This window comes from Pristiophorus japonicus, chromosome 21 (assembly GCF_044704955.1).
Source record: "Pristiophorus japonicus isolate sPriJap1 chromosome 21, sPriJap1.hap1, whole genome shotgun sequence".
Classification (NCBI taxonomy): Eukaryota; Metazoa; Chordata; class Chondrichthyes; family Pristiophoridae; genus Pristiophorus; species Pristiophorus japonicus.
The window spans coordinates 87989495-88008526 of record NC_091997.1 but is presented as its reverse complement, the minus strand read 5'-3'; the positions used below and the strand labels follow the sequence as shown (position 1 = coordinate 88008526).

Sequence of the window (19032 nt, the reverse complement as noted above, 5' to 3'; positions counted from 1 at the left end):
CCACCCGTCCCCCTTCCCTCCTGTTCCTCGTCATCTTCTTCCTCATCTTCTTTCTCCTTGTCCTCGTCCCGAAGGAAAGCTGGCATGCCAGTACAGCCCCCATTAATCTTACCAATTGTTGCAGTTTGAATGTTTGAAGAATAAATGTAGCTACCTAGTACTTACTACAAGACTTCTGATACAAAAGAACCTTGAAATTACTCAATGAAACTGTTGTAGTAGCTGAAACTAACAAAAAGCCACTGAAACTGTACTAACATGACAGGTGCGAGTGATTACTGATGATCCATTTAAATAACGTTCCTGCAGCCGGCTTCCTGGTGCTGCATATCAGCTCTCCCTGTTGGTGTTTATACCAGGTGGAGAGGTAAGTAATTAAAAGCAATTTGGGAAATCGGGTACTCAATGAGCGTTGCACACTCACTGACGTCACGATCTCCTCGGAAAAAGCGCTACAGGTGGGGGGTTCTGATTTAGTGTGTGACGCTGGACTCACCTCGCCCTGTCGGCACTGGATTCAACGCCACATTAACGCACAGCGATAACTAGTAATGCTAAGGGGATGAAACTTTCCTCCTCAGTCTTTGAATCCTCTAGTATATCGTCCCTCTGTAGAACTATGATATTATCCTTGAACAATATTGCCACCCCTTTCCTTTCTTTTTTCTTCTCTATGCCTCCTAAATGCATTGTAACCAGGAATGTTTAGTTGCCATTCCTGCCCATGTTTAAACCATATTTGTAACACACCTCACATTAGCACACATGCATTCCAATACAATGCTAGTCAACTTTGATTATTCCCTTCATCTAATTCCTGCTCTTTCTACACTATTCTGTTGCTCTTTGTCTCTCCTTAGTTTTTTGTGTACCTTGTCTCTCCTCTTTATTACATAGAAACATAGAAACATAGAAAATAGGTGCAGGAGTAGGCCATTCAGCCCTTCTAGTCTGCACCGCCATTCAATGAGTTCATGGCTGAACATGCAACTTCAGTACCCCCTTCCTGCTTTCTCGCCATAGCCCTTCATCCCCCAAGTAGTAAGGACTTCATCTAACTCCCTTTTGAATATATTTAGTGAATTGGCCTCAACTACTTCCTGTGGTAGAGAATTCCACAGGTTCACCACTCTCTGGGTGAAGAAGTTTCTCCTCATCTCGGTCCTAAATGGCCTACCCCCTATCCCTAGACCGTGACCCCTGGTTCTGGACTTCCCCAACATTGGGAACATTCTTCCTGCATCTAACCCGTCTAAACCCGTCAGAATCTTATAAACGTTTCTACGAGGTCCCCTCTCATTCTACTGAACTCCAGTGAATACAAGCCCAGTTGATCCAGTCTTTCTTGATATGTCAGTCCCGCCAGCCCGGGAATCAGTCCGGTGAATCCTCGCTGCACTCCCTCAATAGCAAGAATGTCCTTCCTCAAGTTAGGAGACCAAAACTGTACACAATACTCCAGGTGTGGCCTCATAAAGGCCCTGTACAACTGTAGCAACACCTCCCTGCCCCTGTACTCAAATCCCCTCGCTATGAAGGCCAACATACCATTTGCTTTCTTAACCGCCTGCTGTACATGCATGCCAACCTTCAATGACTGATGTACCATGACACCCAGGTCTCGTTGCACCTCTCCTTTTCCTAATCTGTCACCATTCAGATAATAGTCTGTCTCTCTGTTTTTACCACCAAAGTGGATAACCTCACATTTATCCACATTATACTTCATCTGCCATGCATTTGCCCACTCACCTAACCTATCCAAGTCACTCTGCAGCCTCATAGCATCCTCCTCACAGCTCACACTGCCACCTAACTTAGTGTCATCCGCAAATTTGGAGATACTACATTTAATCCCCTCGTCTAAATCATTAATGTACAATGTAAACAGCTGGGGCCCCAGCACAGAACCTTGCGGTACCCCACTAGTCACTGCCTGCCATTCTGAAAAGTACTCTTTGCTTCCTGTCTGACAACCAGTTCTCAATCCACGTCAGCACACTACCCCCAATCCCATGTGCTTTAACTTTGCACATTAATCTCTTGTGTGGGACCTTGTCGAAAGCCTTCTGAAAGTCCAAATATACCACATCAACAGGTTCTCCCTTGTCCACTTTACTGGTTACATCCTCAAAAAATTCCAGAAGATTTGTCAAGCATGATTTCCCTTTCACAAATCCATGCTGACTTGGACCTATCATGTCACCTCTTTCCAAATGCGCTGCTATGACATCCTTAATAAGTGATTCCATCATTTTACCCACTACTGAGGTCAGACTGACCGGTCTATAATTCCCTGTTTTCTCTCTCCCTCCGTTTTTAAAAAGTGGGGTTACATTGGCTACCCTCCACTCGATAGGAACTGATCCAGAGTCAATGGAATGTTGGAAAATGATTGTCAATGCATCTGCTATTTCCAAGGCCACCTCCTTAAGTACTCTGGGATGCAGTCGATCAGGCCCTGGGGATTTATCGGCCTTCAATCCCATCACAATTTCCCGACTAATAAAGATTTCCCTCAGTTCCTCCTCCTTACTAGACCCTCTGACCCCTTTTATATCCGGAAGGTTGTTTGTGTCCTCCTTAGTGAATACCAAACCAAAGTACTTGTTCAATTGGTCTGCCATTTCTTTGTTCCCCGTTATGACTTCCCCTGATTCTGACTGCAGGGGACCTAAGTTTGTCTTTACTAACCTTTTTCTCTTTACATATCTATAGAAACTTTTGCAATCCGCCTTAATGTTCCCTGCAAGCTTCTTCTCGTACTCCATTTTCCCTGCCCTAATCAAACCCTTTGTCCTCATGCTATCCACAAAACTCTCCACTTCCCTTGGTTCCATGTCCCTTGATACTCTTAACTAACCAAACTTTATCGATCTCAGTCAATTGGGGAGTGAGTTCTAGATTTCCAGTACTCTTTGTGTGGAAAAACTGCTTCATGCCTAAATCGCCTTGCTCTACTTTAACTGTTATGCCCTCTTGTCCTGGATTCCCTACCAGAGGAAAGGATTTCTCTCCATTTAGCCTATCGAATCCCGTTATCATATAAAGCACCTCTCAAACTTCTGAACTCAAGAAAATACAAATCAACTTTATTCAACCTGTCCTCACATTTTAACCCTTTTAGCCCCGGTATCATTCTGGTGAATCTGCACTGAACCTTCTCCAAGGTCAATATATCCTTCCTGAGGTGCGGTACCCAGAACTGAACGCAGTGTTTCAGATGTGATCTAACCAAAACTCTATACAGTTGTAACATAAATAGCTGCGTTTATTGATTAATCACTTTGGAGGACAAGACACACCCAACAGTTTTTATGGAATGTGTAATTTAATCCTACCTGCAGTAATGAATTTCTCCTCCTTTATACTCAAATTAGTAAGTTAGTTCCTTTGGAGTTTTATGATTTTTTTCCCTCCTGGATATGATAAAAACTTTTTAATTCAGATTGAAGAGACTGTGTGTACGTGGGGTCTGTATGTGTATCCAACCTACTGACACACCAGCTAGTTCACACGAGGGAGAGGCCATTCACCTGCTCTGTGTGAAAAGGGATTCACCAATTCATCTGGTTGGAACAACGTGATCCACGTCTAACAAAGGGGGAGAACGTAATTCATTTTCCCATCTGGATCACGTTCTTGCTCCCAACCTCACCGCCCCCCCCCCGCCCTCCCCTTTAGACCTGGATCACATTCTTCCCCATCCCCACTGTTCTTTCCATGCTCTGAGCTCCTGACCTTCTCCCCACCCGAGCTCCTGACCTTCTCCCCACCCGAGCTCCTGACCTTCTCCCCATCTGAGTTCCTGACCTTCTCTCCCTGAGTTCCTGACCTACTCCCCACCCGAGCTCCTGACCACCTCCCCACCCGAGCTCCTGACCGTCTCCCCACCCGAGCTCCTGACCACCTCCCCACCCGAGCACCTGACCTTCTCTCCCTGAGTTCCTGACCTTCTCCCCACCCGAGCTCCTGACCTTCTCTCCCTGAGTTCCTGACCTTCTCCCCACCCGAGCTCCTGACCACCTCCCCACCCGAGCTCCTGAACTTCTCTCCCTGAGTTCCTGACCTTCTCCCCACCCGAGCTCCTGACCTTCTCTCCCTGAGTTCCTGACCTTCTCCCCACCCGAGCTCCTGACCTTCTCTCCCTGAGTTCCTGACCTTCTTCCCACCCGAGCTCCTGACCACCTCCCCACCCGAGCTCCTGACCTTCTCTCCCTGAGTTCCTGACCTTCTCCCCACCCGAGCTCCTGACCACCTCCCCACCCGAGCTCCTGACCGTCTCCCCATCCGAGCTCCTGACCGTCTCCCCACCCAAGCTCCTGACCACTTCCCCATCCGAGCTCCTGACCTTCTCTCCCTGAGTTCCTGACCTTCTCTCCACCCGAGCTCCTGACCACCTCCCCACCCGAGCTCCTGACTGTCTCCCCACCCTCTCTGAGTCCCTGACCTTCCCCCTCCAGAGTCCCTGACCTCCCCCCCCACCCCCGAGCTCCTGACCTTCTCCCCGCCAGAGTTCCTCACCTTCTCCCACTGAGTTCCTGACCTTCAACCCCCCACCCCCCGCAGAGTTCCTGACCTCCCCCCCCACCCAGAGTTCCTGATCTCCGCCCCCCCCCCCCCCGCAAGTTCCTGACCTTCTCCTCCCATCCCCCCCCCCCCCAGAGTTCCTGACCTCCCCCCCTCCCCCGGCAGAGTTCCTGACTTCCCCCCCCCGGCAGAGTTCCTTACCTTCTCCTCCCCACGCCCCCCACACCCCGACCAGAGTTCCTCTCTTCCCTCTCTGAACTCCTGACCGTCTGACCGCTCTCCATGCTCCTCTCTCCCTGCCGCCTCTCTCCCTCGCCTCCAATTACCTTGCTCCTCTCTCTGAGTTCCTCTCATTCTTCCCCCACTCCATTTCTTTGACCTTCTCAGGGAGCCGAGGAAAGCGTGGTTGATGTTGCAAGCTGCAACCGCTGCAATGTCGGGTGCGCATGCATGGTTCCGATGATTAGGCTCTGTCCCCATACTTCAACATGCAGAAGTGCGCAGAAGGCCCCGTGCAAATAATCACAGTGAACATAAATTCCTCGCTTTTGAATTCCACCCCCTTGAGAAAAAGGACAATAATGCATTTTCCTTTTTGTTAATGTTTTTGTACCTTTGCACTAGCCTTTAATGATTTGTGTATATCGACTCCTACATCCCTTTGTTCCTCCACAGCTCCGAGTCTCTCACCATTAAGAAAATATTCTGATTTGTCTTTCTCAGATCTAAAGTGGATGACCTCACACTTCCGCACATTGAACTCCTTAGAGCCACACTTTTCACACTCACTTAGTCTGTATGTGGTCATTGTAACTTCCTGCTCCCCTCCACACCACTTACTGTGCCTCCTAACTTAGTGCCATCTGCAAACTTGAGTATACGACTCTCTATTCCTTCATCCAAGTCATTGATAACTATGATGAAAAGCCCTGGTACAGATCACTGGTGAACATCACTAGTCCTATCCCATCAGCCAGAGTTCATTCCCTTTATCCTTACTCTCTATCTTCTGTCTCCACTCAGTTAGCAATCCGTGTCACAAAGTTACCTGCAATTCCATGCGCTCCCATTTTTGCTAATAATCTTTTGTGCATAACCCTTTCAAATGCTTTCTGGAAGTCCATATAGAAAACATCCATAGACACTCTCCTATCCGCTATGTTCGTGACGTCCTCAAAAAATCTAACTAGATTAGTCGGACATGACCTACCTTTCACAAATCTATGCTGCCTCCTTTTGATCAACTAATACTGTCCAAGTGATCAGTCACTCTTTCCCTGATGATAGATTCCAGTAAACTCCTCTATTTTTAATCTGTATAATTGACCTGGATATTGAAACCAGTTGTTAACTGATACGTTTTCTGTCAGAGATCGCAGTAGAGACAGAGGACTCAGCATAAAAGTATACAGTTGGTTAGGCACACAAACAAAAAAAAGTTGGTAATTGAGGAAGGTCCTCATTGAAGTAGATACAATATTAAGTAGTATAGATACGCTGAACCCAGATTATTACTTCAAAGTACTCTAAGAAAGTCGGACCACTCATGGAATTAAGTGAAAAGTAAATGTAAACAAATGGGGAAAATCTTCTTTGCTCGAAGAGTGAGAAATGTATGGAATATTTACGAAGAAAAGCAAAGAACTGATTTAAAATACTAGATGTCATGATTGGAGAATTAATGTACTGGAAGGATGGGCTTTTCTTTGAAGGGCAGAATGACCTTTTCTTGTCCCTAACTTTTCTAGTGGTCTTCTTATATTGACTGCACATTACTCTAACCAAGCTCAGAAATGGGGTTCAGTTTGACAAGTGAAGAAGGTTGAAGCTGGGTCTTAGCGTGAGCCTCTGTCTGATGTGACTGTTTTATTTGTTCCAAAGGGGTTCTTCAGGAGAAGCCAACAGAGCAATGCCACATACTCGTGCCCTCGGCAAAAGAACTGCTTGATCGACCGAACAAGCCGGAATCGATGCCAGCACTGCCGGTTACAGAAATGTTTGACGGTTGGAATGTCACGAGATGGTAAGCTGTCTCCTGTTTCTGGGAGTGATTCTGATTATCCAGTATGTGCTCTCCCTGACTGAAAGCGCTTTATGCACATGAGCTATATTGGCAGCATAAGCACATGAGTTACATTGTCCTCTGGGTGTTAAATTTAATGGTAAGTAGACATACAAGGCCAAGTGAACAGGGTGACACATGGTTTGTTCATAATTAGCACTATTCTACTTCTTGTTTTCATCCGGAAATGGGTAAAAGGAAACAACAGAAAAACGTGCTTCTTAAGGACTATTAAAGCTTTATTAAAGGTTTATATTGAGAACTGCTTGAGGGGGAGAAGCAACAAAGCAGAGGGATATTAGCCCTAAACTCTCATTCAGTATGAGTGAGTTAAATGAAAGGAGGGTGAGATTTCAAAGTACTGGCATACTGTTAAAAATACTCCAATCTTAATGTAGCTCCATGTAATAATGCATGAGATAATTCAGCCGTGTTTTACAAAAATATCATTATCAAGTTTCAGGATTTTAAATTTTTTTTCAAGGAAAGCATTTTGGAATAAGTAATGTTTAAGTGTTTACACAGATTAAAAAGCTACAGGCTACAGTTATTATTGTTTAGTGGACCAAGCATCGAGGAGTTAAACTAATATTGCAGGGGGATGGAAACCGATGCAGGGAGACAGAGGGAGACAAAAATGAGGCAAAAGCAAAAGACAGAAAGGAGATGAGGAAAAGTGGAGGGCAGAGAAACCCAAGGCAAAGAACAAAAAGGGCCACTGTACAGCAAAATTCTAAAAGGACAAAGGGTGTTAAAAAAGCAAGCCTGAAGGCTTTGTGTCTTAATGCAAGGAGTATCCGCAATAAGGTGGATGAATTAACTGTGCAAATAGATGTTAACAAATATGATGTGATTGGGATTACGGAGACGTGGCTCCAGGATGATCAGGGCTGGGAACTCAACATCCAGGGGTATTCAACATTCAGGAAGGATAGAATAAAAGGAAAAGGAGGTGGGGTAGCATTGCTGGTTAAAGAGGAGATTAATGCAATAGTTAGGAAAGACATTAGCTTGGATGATGTGGAATCTATATGGGTAGAGCTGCAGAACACTAAAGGGCAAAAATCGTTAGTGGGAGTTGTGTACAGACCTCCAAACAGTAGTAGTGATGTTGGGGAGGGCATCAAACAGGAAATTAGGAGTGCATGCAATAAAGGTGCAGCAGTTATAATGGGTGACTTTAATATGCACATAGATTGGGCTAGCCAAACTGGAAGCAATACGGTGGAGGAGGATTTCCTGGAGTGCATAAGGGATGGTTTTCTAGACCAATATGTCGAGGAACCAACTAGGGGGGAGGCCATCTTAGAGTGGGTGTTGTGTAATGAGAGAGGATTAATTAGCAATCTCATTGTGCGAGACCCCTTGGGGAAGAATGACCATAATATGGTGGAATTCTGCATTAGGATGGAGAATGAAACAGTTAATTCAGAGACCATGGTCCAGAACTTAAAGAAGGGTAACTTTGAAGGTATGAGGCATGAATTGGCTAAGATAGATTGGCTAATGATACTTAAGGGGTTGACTATGGATGGGCAATGGCAGACATTTAGAGACCGCATGGATGAATTACAACAATTGTACATTCCTGTCTGGCGTAAAAATAAAAAAGGGAAGGTGGCTCAACCGTGGCTATCTAGGGAAATCAGGGATAGTATTAAAGCCAAGGAAGTGGCATACAAATTGGCCAGAAATAGCAGCGAATCTGGGGACTGGGAGAAATTTAGAACTCAGCAGAGGAGGACAAAGGGTTTGATTAGGGCAGGGAAAATGGAGTAGGAGAAGAAGCTTGCAGGGAACATTAAGGCGGATTGCAAAAGTTTCTATAGGTATGTAAAGAGAAAAAGGTTAGTAAAGACAAACGTAGGTCCCCTGCAGTCAGAATCAGGGGAAGTCATAACGGGGAACAAAGAAATGGCAGACCAATTGAACAAGTACTTTGGTTCAGTATTCACTAAGGAGGACACAAACAACCTTCCGGATATAAAAGGGGTCAGAGGGTCTAGTAAGGAGGAGGAACTGAGGGAAATCTTTATTAGTCGGGAAATTGTGTTGGGGAAATTGATGGGATTGAAGGCCGATAAATCCCCAGGGCCTGATGGACTGCATCCCAGAGTAATTAAGGAGGTGGCCTTGGAAATAGCGGATGCATTGACAGTCATTTTCCAACATTCCATTGACTCTGGATCAGTTCCTATGGATTGGAGGGTAGCCAATGTAACCCCACTTTTTAAAAAAGGAGGGAGAGAGAAAGCAGGGAATTATAGACCTGACCTCAGTAGTGGGTAAAATGATGGAATCACTTATTAAGGATGTCATAGCAGCGCATTTGGAAAATGGTGACATGATAGGTCCAAGTCAGCATGGATTTGTGAAAGGGAGATCATGCTTGACAAATCTTCTGGAATTTTTTGAGGATGTTTCCAATAAAGTGGACAAAGGAGTACCAGTTGATGTGGTATATTTGGACTTTCAGAAGGCTTTCGACAAGGTCCCACACAGGAGATTAATGTGCAAAGTTAAAGCACATGGGATTGGGAGTAGTGTGCTGACATGGATTGAGAACTGGTTGTCAGACAGGAAGCAAAGAGTAGGAGTAAATGGGTACTTTTCGGAATGGCAGGCAGTGACTAGTGGGGTACCGCAGGGTTCTGTGCTGGGGCCCCAGCTGTTTACATTGTACATTAATGATTTAGACGAGGGGATTAAATGTAGTATCTCCAAATTTGCGGATGACACTAAGTTGGGTGACAGTGTGAACTGCGAGGAGGATGCTATGAGGCTGCAGAGTGACTTGGGTAGGTTAGGTGAGTGGGCAAATGCATGGCAGATGAAGTATAATGTGGATAAATGTGAGGTTATCCACTTTGGTGGTAAAAACAGAGAGACAGACTATTATCTGAATGGTGACAGATTAGGAAAAGGGAAGGTGCAACGAGACCTGGGTGTCATGGTACATCAGTCATTGAAGGTTGGCATGCAGGTACAGCAGGCGGTTCAGAAAGCAAATGGCATGTTGGCCTTCATAGCGAGGGGATTTGAGTACAGGGGCAGGGAGGTGTTGCTACAGTTGTACAGGGCCTTGGTGAGGCCACACCTGGAGTATTGTGTACAGTTTTGGTCTCCTAACTTGAGGAAGGACATTCTTGCTATTGAGGGAGTGCAGCGAAGATTCACCAGACTGATTCCCGGGATGGTGGGACTGACCTATCAAGAAAGACTGGATCAACTGGGCTTGTATTCACTGGAGTTCAGAAGAGTGAGAGGGGACCTCATAGAAACGTTTAAAATTCTGACGGGTTTGGACAAGTTGGATGCAGGAAGAATGTTCTCAATGTTGGGGAAGTCCAGAACCAGGGGTCACAGTCTAAGGATAAGGGGTAAGCCATTTAGGACCGAGATAAGGAGAAACTTCTTCACCCAGAGAGTGGTGAACCTGTGGAATTCTCTACCACAGAAAGTAGTTGAGGCCAATTCACTAAATATATTCAAAAGGGAGTTAGATGAAGTCCTTACTACTCGGGGGATCAAGTGGTATGGCGTGAAAGCAGGAAGGGGGTACTGAAGTTTCATGTTCAGCCATGAACTCATTCAATGGTGGTGCAGGCTAGAAGGGCTGAATGGCCTGCTCCTGCACCTATTTTCTATGTTTCTATGTTTCTATGTATTAAAGCTTGACAAGCCAGTTTGTGGAATATTGTGGTTCATAATCTACTTCAAAATGAGACAATGAGGATCAATTTACTCATCCCAGGCCCATTAATCCAGGATGGCCCTTATTCATTTTGTAAATATCAGGATTTACATGCACATCCCAAAAGGGGGAGGGGCCAATTGCATTGACTAGCCTACTGGCGAATCACTGAATGGGAAAGAAACCAGAGGAACATTGTCTTTCCACTCTGCAGAGAGAGAATAGGAGAGCAGAGGCAGAAGGTTTTAAACAGGAAACTGTGAGGTGCAGGACCAGAGCCTGAAGCTAAGATGCAGGAGGTAAGTTTTTACAGTTTGAAGTTGTTGAGAAAGAATGGTAATGCAATAAAAAGATATTGGCACGTGAAAGTGACAGGGCACAGGGGTTATTATTTTGGTCTCATTTTTTTCAAGACGAGAAGTAAAAACCGATTAGGTCAGTGAAGTTTGTTTACAACTGTTACTCTATCTGTTCACTTGCTGACTGTAAATTAGGCAGCGTAAGGATTTGTATCTTGACTTGACTGACTGAAGTGCTTTTATGAGTCAACCTAGTGAAAGATAGGAGAGAGGCATGTGCAAAAAATACAATATCCAGTTCAGAACGCATGGTCATGTTGTTATTCCCTGGGTTATGCTAACATTTAGTTACATATCGGGCAGGCTGGGCACACTCCTGAACATAAAGTCAGAGTGACCAGCACTGCTGTACCTGAAAGAATGCACAATCAATAATTTATTAAGTATGGCTTGCAATGCTTGACACATAATAAAGGGTGTTATCGTTTGAAAGAGATCTATGCACAAATTGCACCAGTATAACATAGTGACATAATTTACTAATGGGCTGATGGCATGAAAAGTCTATTAACATTTTAAAGTCAGAATGGAAAGAAAAACACTGACAGAATTCACTGGATCTTTTATGAGGGTGTTTCCCCGTGTGCCCCTCCCATTTAAATTTCAAGATGTGAGGGAGGGGGGCAATTTAAATTCTATCCTCCCAGTGGAAACCGGGCGAGCGAGCAGTTAAAATCAACTGGCTCACTTACCTGCCCTGGAGCTGCTGGGATGCCCCAGTCCGCGATTTTAACACCTCTCCTGGACAAGTGGCAAGGAAACCCACCCAAAGCCAGCGGGTCCTTTCCATATGTCCCCATGACATAATCAGGGCCCAACTGCAATTTTAACTCGGGCCTGAGCGGGAAGGCCCCTGCACCTTTCCCGCCAGGCTAAACCGGATCAGAAAAGGATTAGGCCAAGAAAGTTAAATCTTTGTCGTTCATTTGTGAGGCCAGGATGAGCTGGAGGTCTCCTCTGGGCCCTACAAGGAAAGCTTACACTTCCCCTGCTCCAGACTTCCACCTCCCCGCCCAAAGATAAGACCCCCCCACAGGTTGTGCCCGGATCCAGACTCTGACACCTACCTTGTTGCAGCAGACGCCCCACCTCCTGCCCATTGCGGGCGAGAGCAGCGGGGCACATGCTAATGAGGCCCGAAGTTAAAATATCTGGAGCCTGAATTCTGCAGCAGCGGGTTTTCAGCCCACCACCTGTCCGCAGTTAAAATTGGGGCCGCGATTTAATTTAAAAGCTTCCTTTAAATTTCTCTGTTACTTTGACATTTTGAATAGTTTTATTCAAGTAAGGTTTGATTATGATATAATTGGAGAAAGCAAACGGGAACTGGAATACTCTGATCATCACTCGCTATTAAATCAGCTCCTTGACACTTTTACCCGCAGAAATTCCTTTAAGTCTGATGTCCTAATCAGCACACTCTGTACAAACACAAGTTGTTAGCCCAAGTCTCTAGTGTGTGGTAATGTTAACTCTCATTACGATCATTTTAATGTTAACTGTACTTTGAGAGTAATTACTCCAGTGCTCTTTTCCTGCAGTTAGTCACAGAACTCAAGTAGTAAAGACAAACCCACTAAGATCCTGTTAAATCCAATTACAAGGGAACGAGTCTGACTCAAGCAAGCTGGCGTGCAATTTTCTGCACATTGAACTTGCAGACGTGGACATATATAAAGTTGAGTTCGTTCCACCCACTGACAGATGTATTCTGCCGTATTGTTTAGACATATCAAACTGTCGGGATTCTTTACAGGGTGAAATCAATGAGCTCACATTCCCAGCAGGAAACTCGGCTTAACTCCAGTGTGGCTTGGAGATGGGGCTTGTCTCGCATGAGCGCAGAATCTTTGACTTGTGTTTCATTAGGATGCTGTCATGGAGACATTTTAGACTTTATGCCAATGCACTTGTTTTTTACAAGCCACCTAATAATGCGGAGAGGGTAGTTTACTCTCTGGAGCAATTAGCAAAATGAGTGCAATTTGCAGTTCCTCTGATTATTTTGGTAAATGATCTGGTACAAAGCAAGCTGCTTTCTTCATACATACACACAAGAGGATTCAGAAGATAAGGGTCCAGCAAAAGGGTCACCTTACTGCACTGACTCCATGGAATGTCTTCATCTTACTGTCACAATGGGTGATACTGTCTCAGTGGATGTGGTGAATTTGGACTTCCAGAAGGCATTTGACAAGATGCCACATAAAAGGTTACGGTAGCAGATAAAAGTTCACGGGGTTGGGGATAATATATTAGCATGGATAGAGGATTGGCTAACGAGAACAGAGTCGGGATAAATGGTTCATTCTCTGGTTGGCAACCAGTAACTAGTAGGGTGCCGCAGGGATCAGTGCTGGGACCCCAACTATTTACAATCTATATTAATGACTTGGAAGAAGGGACCGAGTGTTACGTAGCCAAGTTTGCTGGTGATACAAAGATGGGAGGAAAAGCAATGTATGAGGAGGTCACAAAAAATCTGCAAAAGGACATAGACAGGCTAAGTGAGTGGGCAAAAATTTGGCAGATGGAGTATAATGTTGGAAAGTGTAAGGTCATGCACTTTGGCATCAAAGAGCAAGCTATTATTTAAATGGAGAAAGATTGCAAAGTGCCACAGTACAACGGGACCTGGGGGTACATGTGCATGAAACACAAAAGGATAGTATGCAGGTACAGCAAGTGATCAGGAAGGCCAATGGTATCTTGGCCTTTATTACAAAGGGGATGGAGTATATAAGCAGGGAAGTCTTGCTACAGCTATACATGGTTTTGGTGAGGCCACACCTGGAATACTGCGTTCAGTTTTGATTTCCATATTTACGAAAGGATATACTTGCTTTGGAGGCAATTCAGAGAAAATTCACTAGGTTGATTCTGGATTGAGGGGGTTGACTTATGAGAAAAGGTTGAGTAGGTTGGGCCTCTAATCATTGGAGTTCAGAAGAATGAGAGGTGATCTTATCGAAACTGGCATGTATGTAACCATCATGCAATGGTAATCTTCATGTAACTGTAACCTTCATGCAACTCCTGTACACTGTACTTATACCCTAGAAATGCACACCCTGACCACAGGGAGTGAACTTGTGGGAGACATTCCTCACCTGGGTTTCCAGGTATAAAAGGGTAGGTCCCACCCAGGATCATCACTCCTTGGTCCTGGGAATAAAGGTTAAGGTCACGTAGTGACTGTCGACAGTTCATACCTCGTGTGAGTTTGTAGTATGGTGCAGGGACACCACAGAAACGTATAAGATTATGAGGGGGCTTGACAAGGTGGATGCAGAGAGGGTGTTTCCACTGATGGGGGAGTCTAGAACTAGAGGGCATAATCTTAGAATAAGGGGACGCCAATTTAAAACAGAGATGAGGAGAAATTTCTTCTCTGAGGGTTGTAAATCTGTGGAATTCTCTGCCTCAGAGAGCTGTGGAAGCTGGGACATTGAATAAATTTAAGACAGAAATAGGCAGTTTCTTAAACGATAAGGGGATAAGAGGTTATGGGGAGTGGGCAGGGAAGTGGACCTGAGTCCATGATCAGATCAGCCATGATCTTATTGAATGGCGGAGCAGGCTCGAGGGGCCGTATGGCCTACTCCTGCTCCTATTTCTTATGTTCTTATGGGGACCTGGTTGTGACCGTGAGGAGAGAGCTTCTGATACCGAAGTGATGGAGTGATGGAGTAATATTTCTTCATTTCAACAGACAAATAAATGATGCTGATTCTTTTATATATTTGGAAAAAATTAGCGAATTGCATAATTACCAGTGACTTTTGTAAAATAAAATGATTCGCATACACAAATCTTTGATGTTGGCGGACAAGTTGAGAAGGCTGTTAAAAAAGTATACTTGGCTTTATGAATAGAGGCATCGAGTACAAAAGCAAAGAAGCCATGCTAAACCTTTATAAAACACTAGTTCGGCCTCTGCTGGAGTATTGTGGCCAATTCTGGACAATAAACTTTAGGAAGGATGACAAGGCCGTGGAGAGGGAGCAGAGGAGATTTACTTGAATGGTACCAGGGATGAGGGACTTCAGTTATGTGAAGAGATTAGAGAAGATGGGTTGTTCTCTTTAGAGCAGAGAAGGTTAAGAAGAAATTTGATAGAGTTGTTCAAAATTCTGAAGGGTTTTAATAAATTAAATAAGGATAAATTGTTTCCAGTGGCAGAGGGGTTGATTACTGGAGAAAGAACCTCTGCTGCAGGTTAATATGGACACATGTAATGTCATGCACTTAAAACTACGGGAACAGATAAAAGAGGGATTGTATTTCTATAATATCTTTGACGACCCAAAGTGTTTCACAGCCAATGAAATACTTTTGAAGTGTAGTTATTGTTGTAATGTAGGAAACACCAATTCGAGCACAGCTAGCTCTCACAAACAGCAATGTGATAATGATCAGATAATCTGTTTTCGTGATGTTGGTGTAGAAATAAATATTGGCCAGAACACCGTGGAGAACTCCCCTGCTCTTCTTCGAAATACTGCCATGGGATCTTTCATGCAGAGTGATTACCGGATTAATAGGAAATTACTGATAACATCAGAAGAGGAAAGGGAGTCACATTGGATGGATCAACCATTCTGGGCGGCCACACTGAGGCATCTTGCTAACATTGCAGATGGAAAATAAGGCAGGAGAATCGGAACACTGTCCTCCCACCTCATTTAAATCATCAGGCCAGTATCTACTGCAGATGCAGGCCAAGCTCTGCCCCTCCCCCAAACCCCTGGTCCCACCACCACCAACAGGATAGCCCCAGAAATCTAGGGCAGCATTAAAGGAGCAAAGGCCCAACAATCCAAGGGGCCGAAATTCAGGCCCACCAAAAACTTGGCGCACCTACAATTTTTTAACTGTTCTCACCACCGTATGGGAAAAGGTCAACTCTTGATCGATATTCAGGTCTTTGTCGTTTTTTTTCGACCAGACTGGAAGTCGGTCATAATAGGGGCGGAAGTGCGGAGGCAAGTGCTGGTGAAGGGACGGAGATTATAGGGGAGAGAAGCAGCGTTTCTTTAGGTCGGCCATTGGGTCACCAGGGAGGGTTTTGGCCGGGCCAGCGGCTTGGCACCCAAGAGGGGGTGCCAGGCTGACTGTTGGTGGCACGGCTGAACCCGGGGTCGTAATTGTCCAGCCGATCGGGAAGTCGGCTGGCAAAAAAACATGGAGGCCACAACAGTGCGCCCTCCCCTTGAAGGACCGCCGCGATGCCGTGGCTCACACACACGAAACAAGGTGCCCTGACAGAGAAAGCTGTCGTGGGCACTGCGTGGTGGGTGAAAGATTTGGGCGGATAATTTTCACGTGGATTGGGATGTAGGTGCGGGAGAGTGGCGGTGCGTGCTTTGATGATGCGCTTGCGGTGGTCGGCAGCAGCGGGGTGGAAATGGGGACAGGCCGAAAAATCCTCGAGCTGAATTTGGATTGTGGTGGCCAGTGGATGGCAATGCGGCAGCCACTTGTTTCCGCCTCATGGCTGCCGCAAAACGGCAATAACGGGCCTTATTCAGACCCTGAATTTCAGCCCCCAAGTCTCCTGTATCCTTTGTACCTGGGGAATGGAGCATGCCTGGTCGGGGGGGGCGGGGGCGTTGCACAGGCCATGTAAAGTGGTCTCATGGTTCCTTCCAACCTTGAGAAGTTCTACCATTCTAATTTGACTAGGTTATTTTTCACAGATAATATCTCACACTTTATAAATTTAATTGAATAAAATATTCTTTTGCCAACAATAAGCTGTCTTATTCCCCTTTCCCAGACATGAATCCAGAGGAGAGGAGCGGGCTACAATGGAGCAGGCGGCAGACAGCGAGAAAAGAGAGAATCTCACCTTGTGGCTCTAGGTGCCCAACTCCCTCAGCTCGAGGGACAGATCCTGCCTCCTTTCAAAAAGCAGCTGGTGTTCTTATTAAAGAACTGCCCAGGCTTCCAGCTGCTTTTGTGTGAGATGCTACGAGTTTACTGAGTCTCTCACAGGATGTGGAGAGTGGGTTTGTCAGAAAAAGTTATGGTTGCCAACTGTGATTGGACGTATTCCTGGAGGGGTGGCAACCCTAGAAGCAGCGGGTAAGATGCCGCAGGTTCTCCCGGTGCCCGTTGGGTATGCTGCAGAGGACAGTACCTGCAAAACAGCCTCTCAAGGGTTGGTTTTGGGGGACATTCTCCCCATTCGTGGCTCCAAGACCCTGGCGTGGCAAACCCAGGCCTAACAGCACGGGTGAGTTAGAAGTATGCTTTTAACACAACTTAAAACTGGTCCTGTTTTGCTGTCGCTCTCCCAAAGTTTAGTATTCCTTCTGGATCCTGTTCCATTTTGTGAAGAATGGTATAGTTTCTTGAAGAGTGTATGCCTTTGTTTTGTTCTGGGGCAAACAAGTATATTTGAATAAATATCATATTTAAATATTAGCAGACTAAATTTATTTTCCAACATTTGTTATCTGTAATGAGACATCGGGTTTACCAATCAGGAAAACCTTCCTCTAATTAATGGCTTCTCCCTGATAGTGTGAGCTCATTAGAGACCCTCCTTCCTGGTCTGGCGATTGTCACCATGGTGACTGTTTCTGTCCTTGTCCAAGTTGAGCGGTAGTGATATCAAGCAATATTTAGCATGCTACATATATCATAAACAGCATCAGATCTAAAACCTGTAATTTAACCAGATTCACCAAAACATAACACTGGAGGTTATTACAAACTGAATAGAATGTTGTACACTATTATAGTTTTCCTCTGTGTCAGTGTCCAAGTGTGGGTGCGTGTGTGCTTGTATGCAAATGTGTGTTTTCGCGCGTGTGTATATGTGCGTGCTTGTGTGTGTGTGTGTGTGCAAGTATGTGTTTTCATGTGTGTGCATGAGTGCTTTCAAGGAGGAGATGCCCGGACTGACCATGGACAATAGGAACGTACATATATGCTCCACAAATTAAAGCGATTTTCACAATTTTGTTTTGTCTGTTTTGCCTAGAAATCTCACCAGTGACACGTAAAACTGGCCAAAATATCAGCCATGCGAATAGGCTAGGAATTTAATTGTGACATTGGTGATTGTACACTTGGCACCACAGACCAACTCTTTGTTCAGTGGAACCTCCACAAAATCCCACCTCACTTTAACAGGAAAAGTACAATCACAAGATCATGCTTTAAACTCCCAATGGGACACCACAGATAAGATTTTTTAGCAAACTGCATTGCTAGAGTGTGATCTGTGGTTAAATGAAATAGAGTGAGGGGACAAAAGAATCAATGTAAATGATGTAGGACAGAGAGGAGGTGAGACATTTTCTCAGAGACTTGTGAGCAATGTTTCCGCTACGCTGCGCGGACACCGGGAACGGCTTTTCAAATGTGAAATTTCATGCATGCGCGAAACTTTGAATGGGTCGCGCAGCTCGTTCAAGGGACCGCGTTCAAGGGAGCATTGCTTGTGAAGCTGTGGAGCGAACTACGGGTGATCGAAACAGATTGTCAACATTGAGGAATGGCTTAGATAGGTGAATGAAGGAACGAGGGATATGAGAGCTGGGTGGGCTCATGGGATTGGGATACTGCTCATGTGGAGGATAAACACCAACATGGTCTGATGGGACAAATAGACTGTTTATGTGTTGTAGTTTCATTGGGCCCAAGTTTCGGGACGCGCCTAAAATGGCGCAGGCCGGACCTGGACGCCCGTTTTTCGCGCCAGAAAGTGCGCCTAAAAAAACTTCCAGATTCTCCGGCTCCCTGCAGGTCCTCTGACCCTCGGCGCAGCGCAGCACGAGCTGTTGGGGGCGGAGCCAGGTCCCTGCGCCAAAAACAGTGCCGGGACCTCTGCACATGCGCTACAGTGGGCGCGCATGTGCAGTAGCTCCAGGCGCCCAAAACTGTGTGGGAGGGGCCCTAAGCACGCAGCCCCTAGCCCTGGCCAAATGGCCTCACTGGGGCTGTGTGCATAAGGCTGCCTCCCACACCCAGCTCCTGCTTCCTCCCGACCCGACTCAACTCCCGCTTTCCCCCCCCACCCCCCCCCCCCGGCAACCCAACCTCCGCGACTCTCTCTCCCCCCCCCCCCCCCCCCCCGGACCTCCACGACTCTCTCTCACCCCCCCCCCACCCCCGGACCTCCGCGACACTCTCTCTCCGCCCCCCCCCCCTCGCGGACCTCCCCGACCCCCCCCCCCACACCCCGAGACCCGACACCACCTACCTGTAAATCTAGCCCGAGGTCTTGGGCCTGGCTGTTCAGCCTCCTTCTCTCCCTCCCCCCCTCTCCCTCCCTCCCTCCCTCCTCTCTCCCTCCCTCCCTCTTCTCTCCTTCCCTCCATCCTCTCTCCTTCCCTCCCTCCCTACATCCTCTCTCCTTCTCCCCCTCTCCCTCC

General features: G+C 46.1%; 1 protein-coding gene across 1 annotated transcript in view; it reads left to right on the top strand.

The window, feature by feature from the left end:
* Window positions 1-19032, top strand: part of roraa (RAR-related orphan receptor A, paralog a) — a 112617-nt gene that overhangs the window by 48252 nt on the left and 45333 nt on the right. Inside the window, exon 3 of the mRNA XM_070863969.1 lies at window positions 6412-6553. Coding sequence (XP_070720070.1) covers window positions 6412-6553 — 142 coding nt within the window. The remainder of the gene's footprint in view (window positions 1-6411; window positions 6554-19032) is intronic.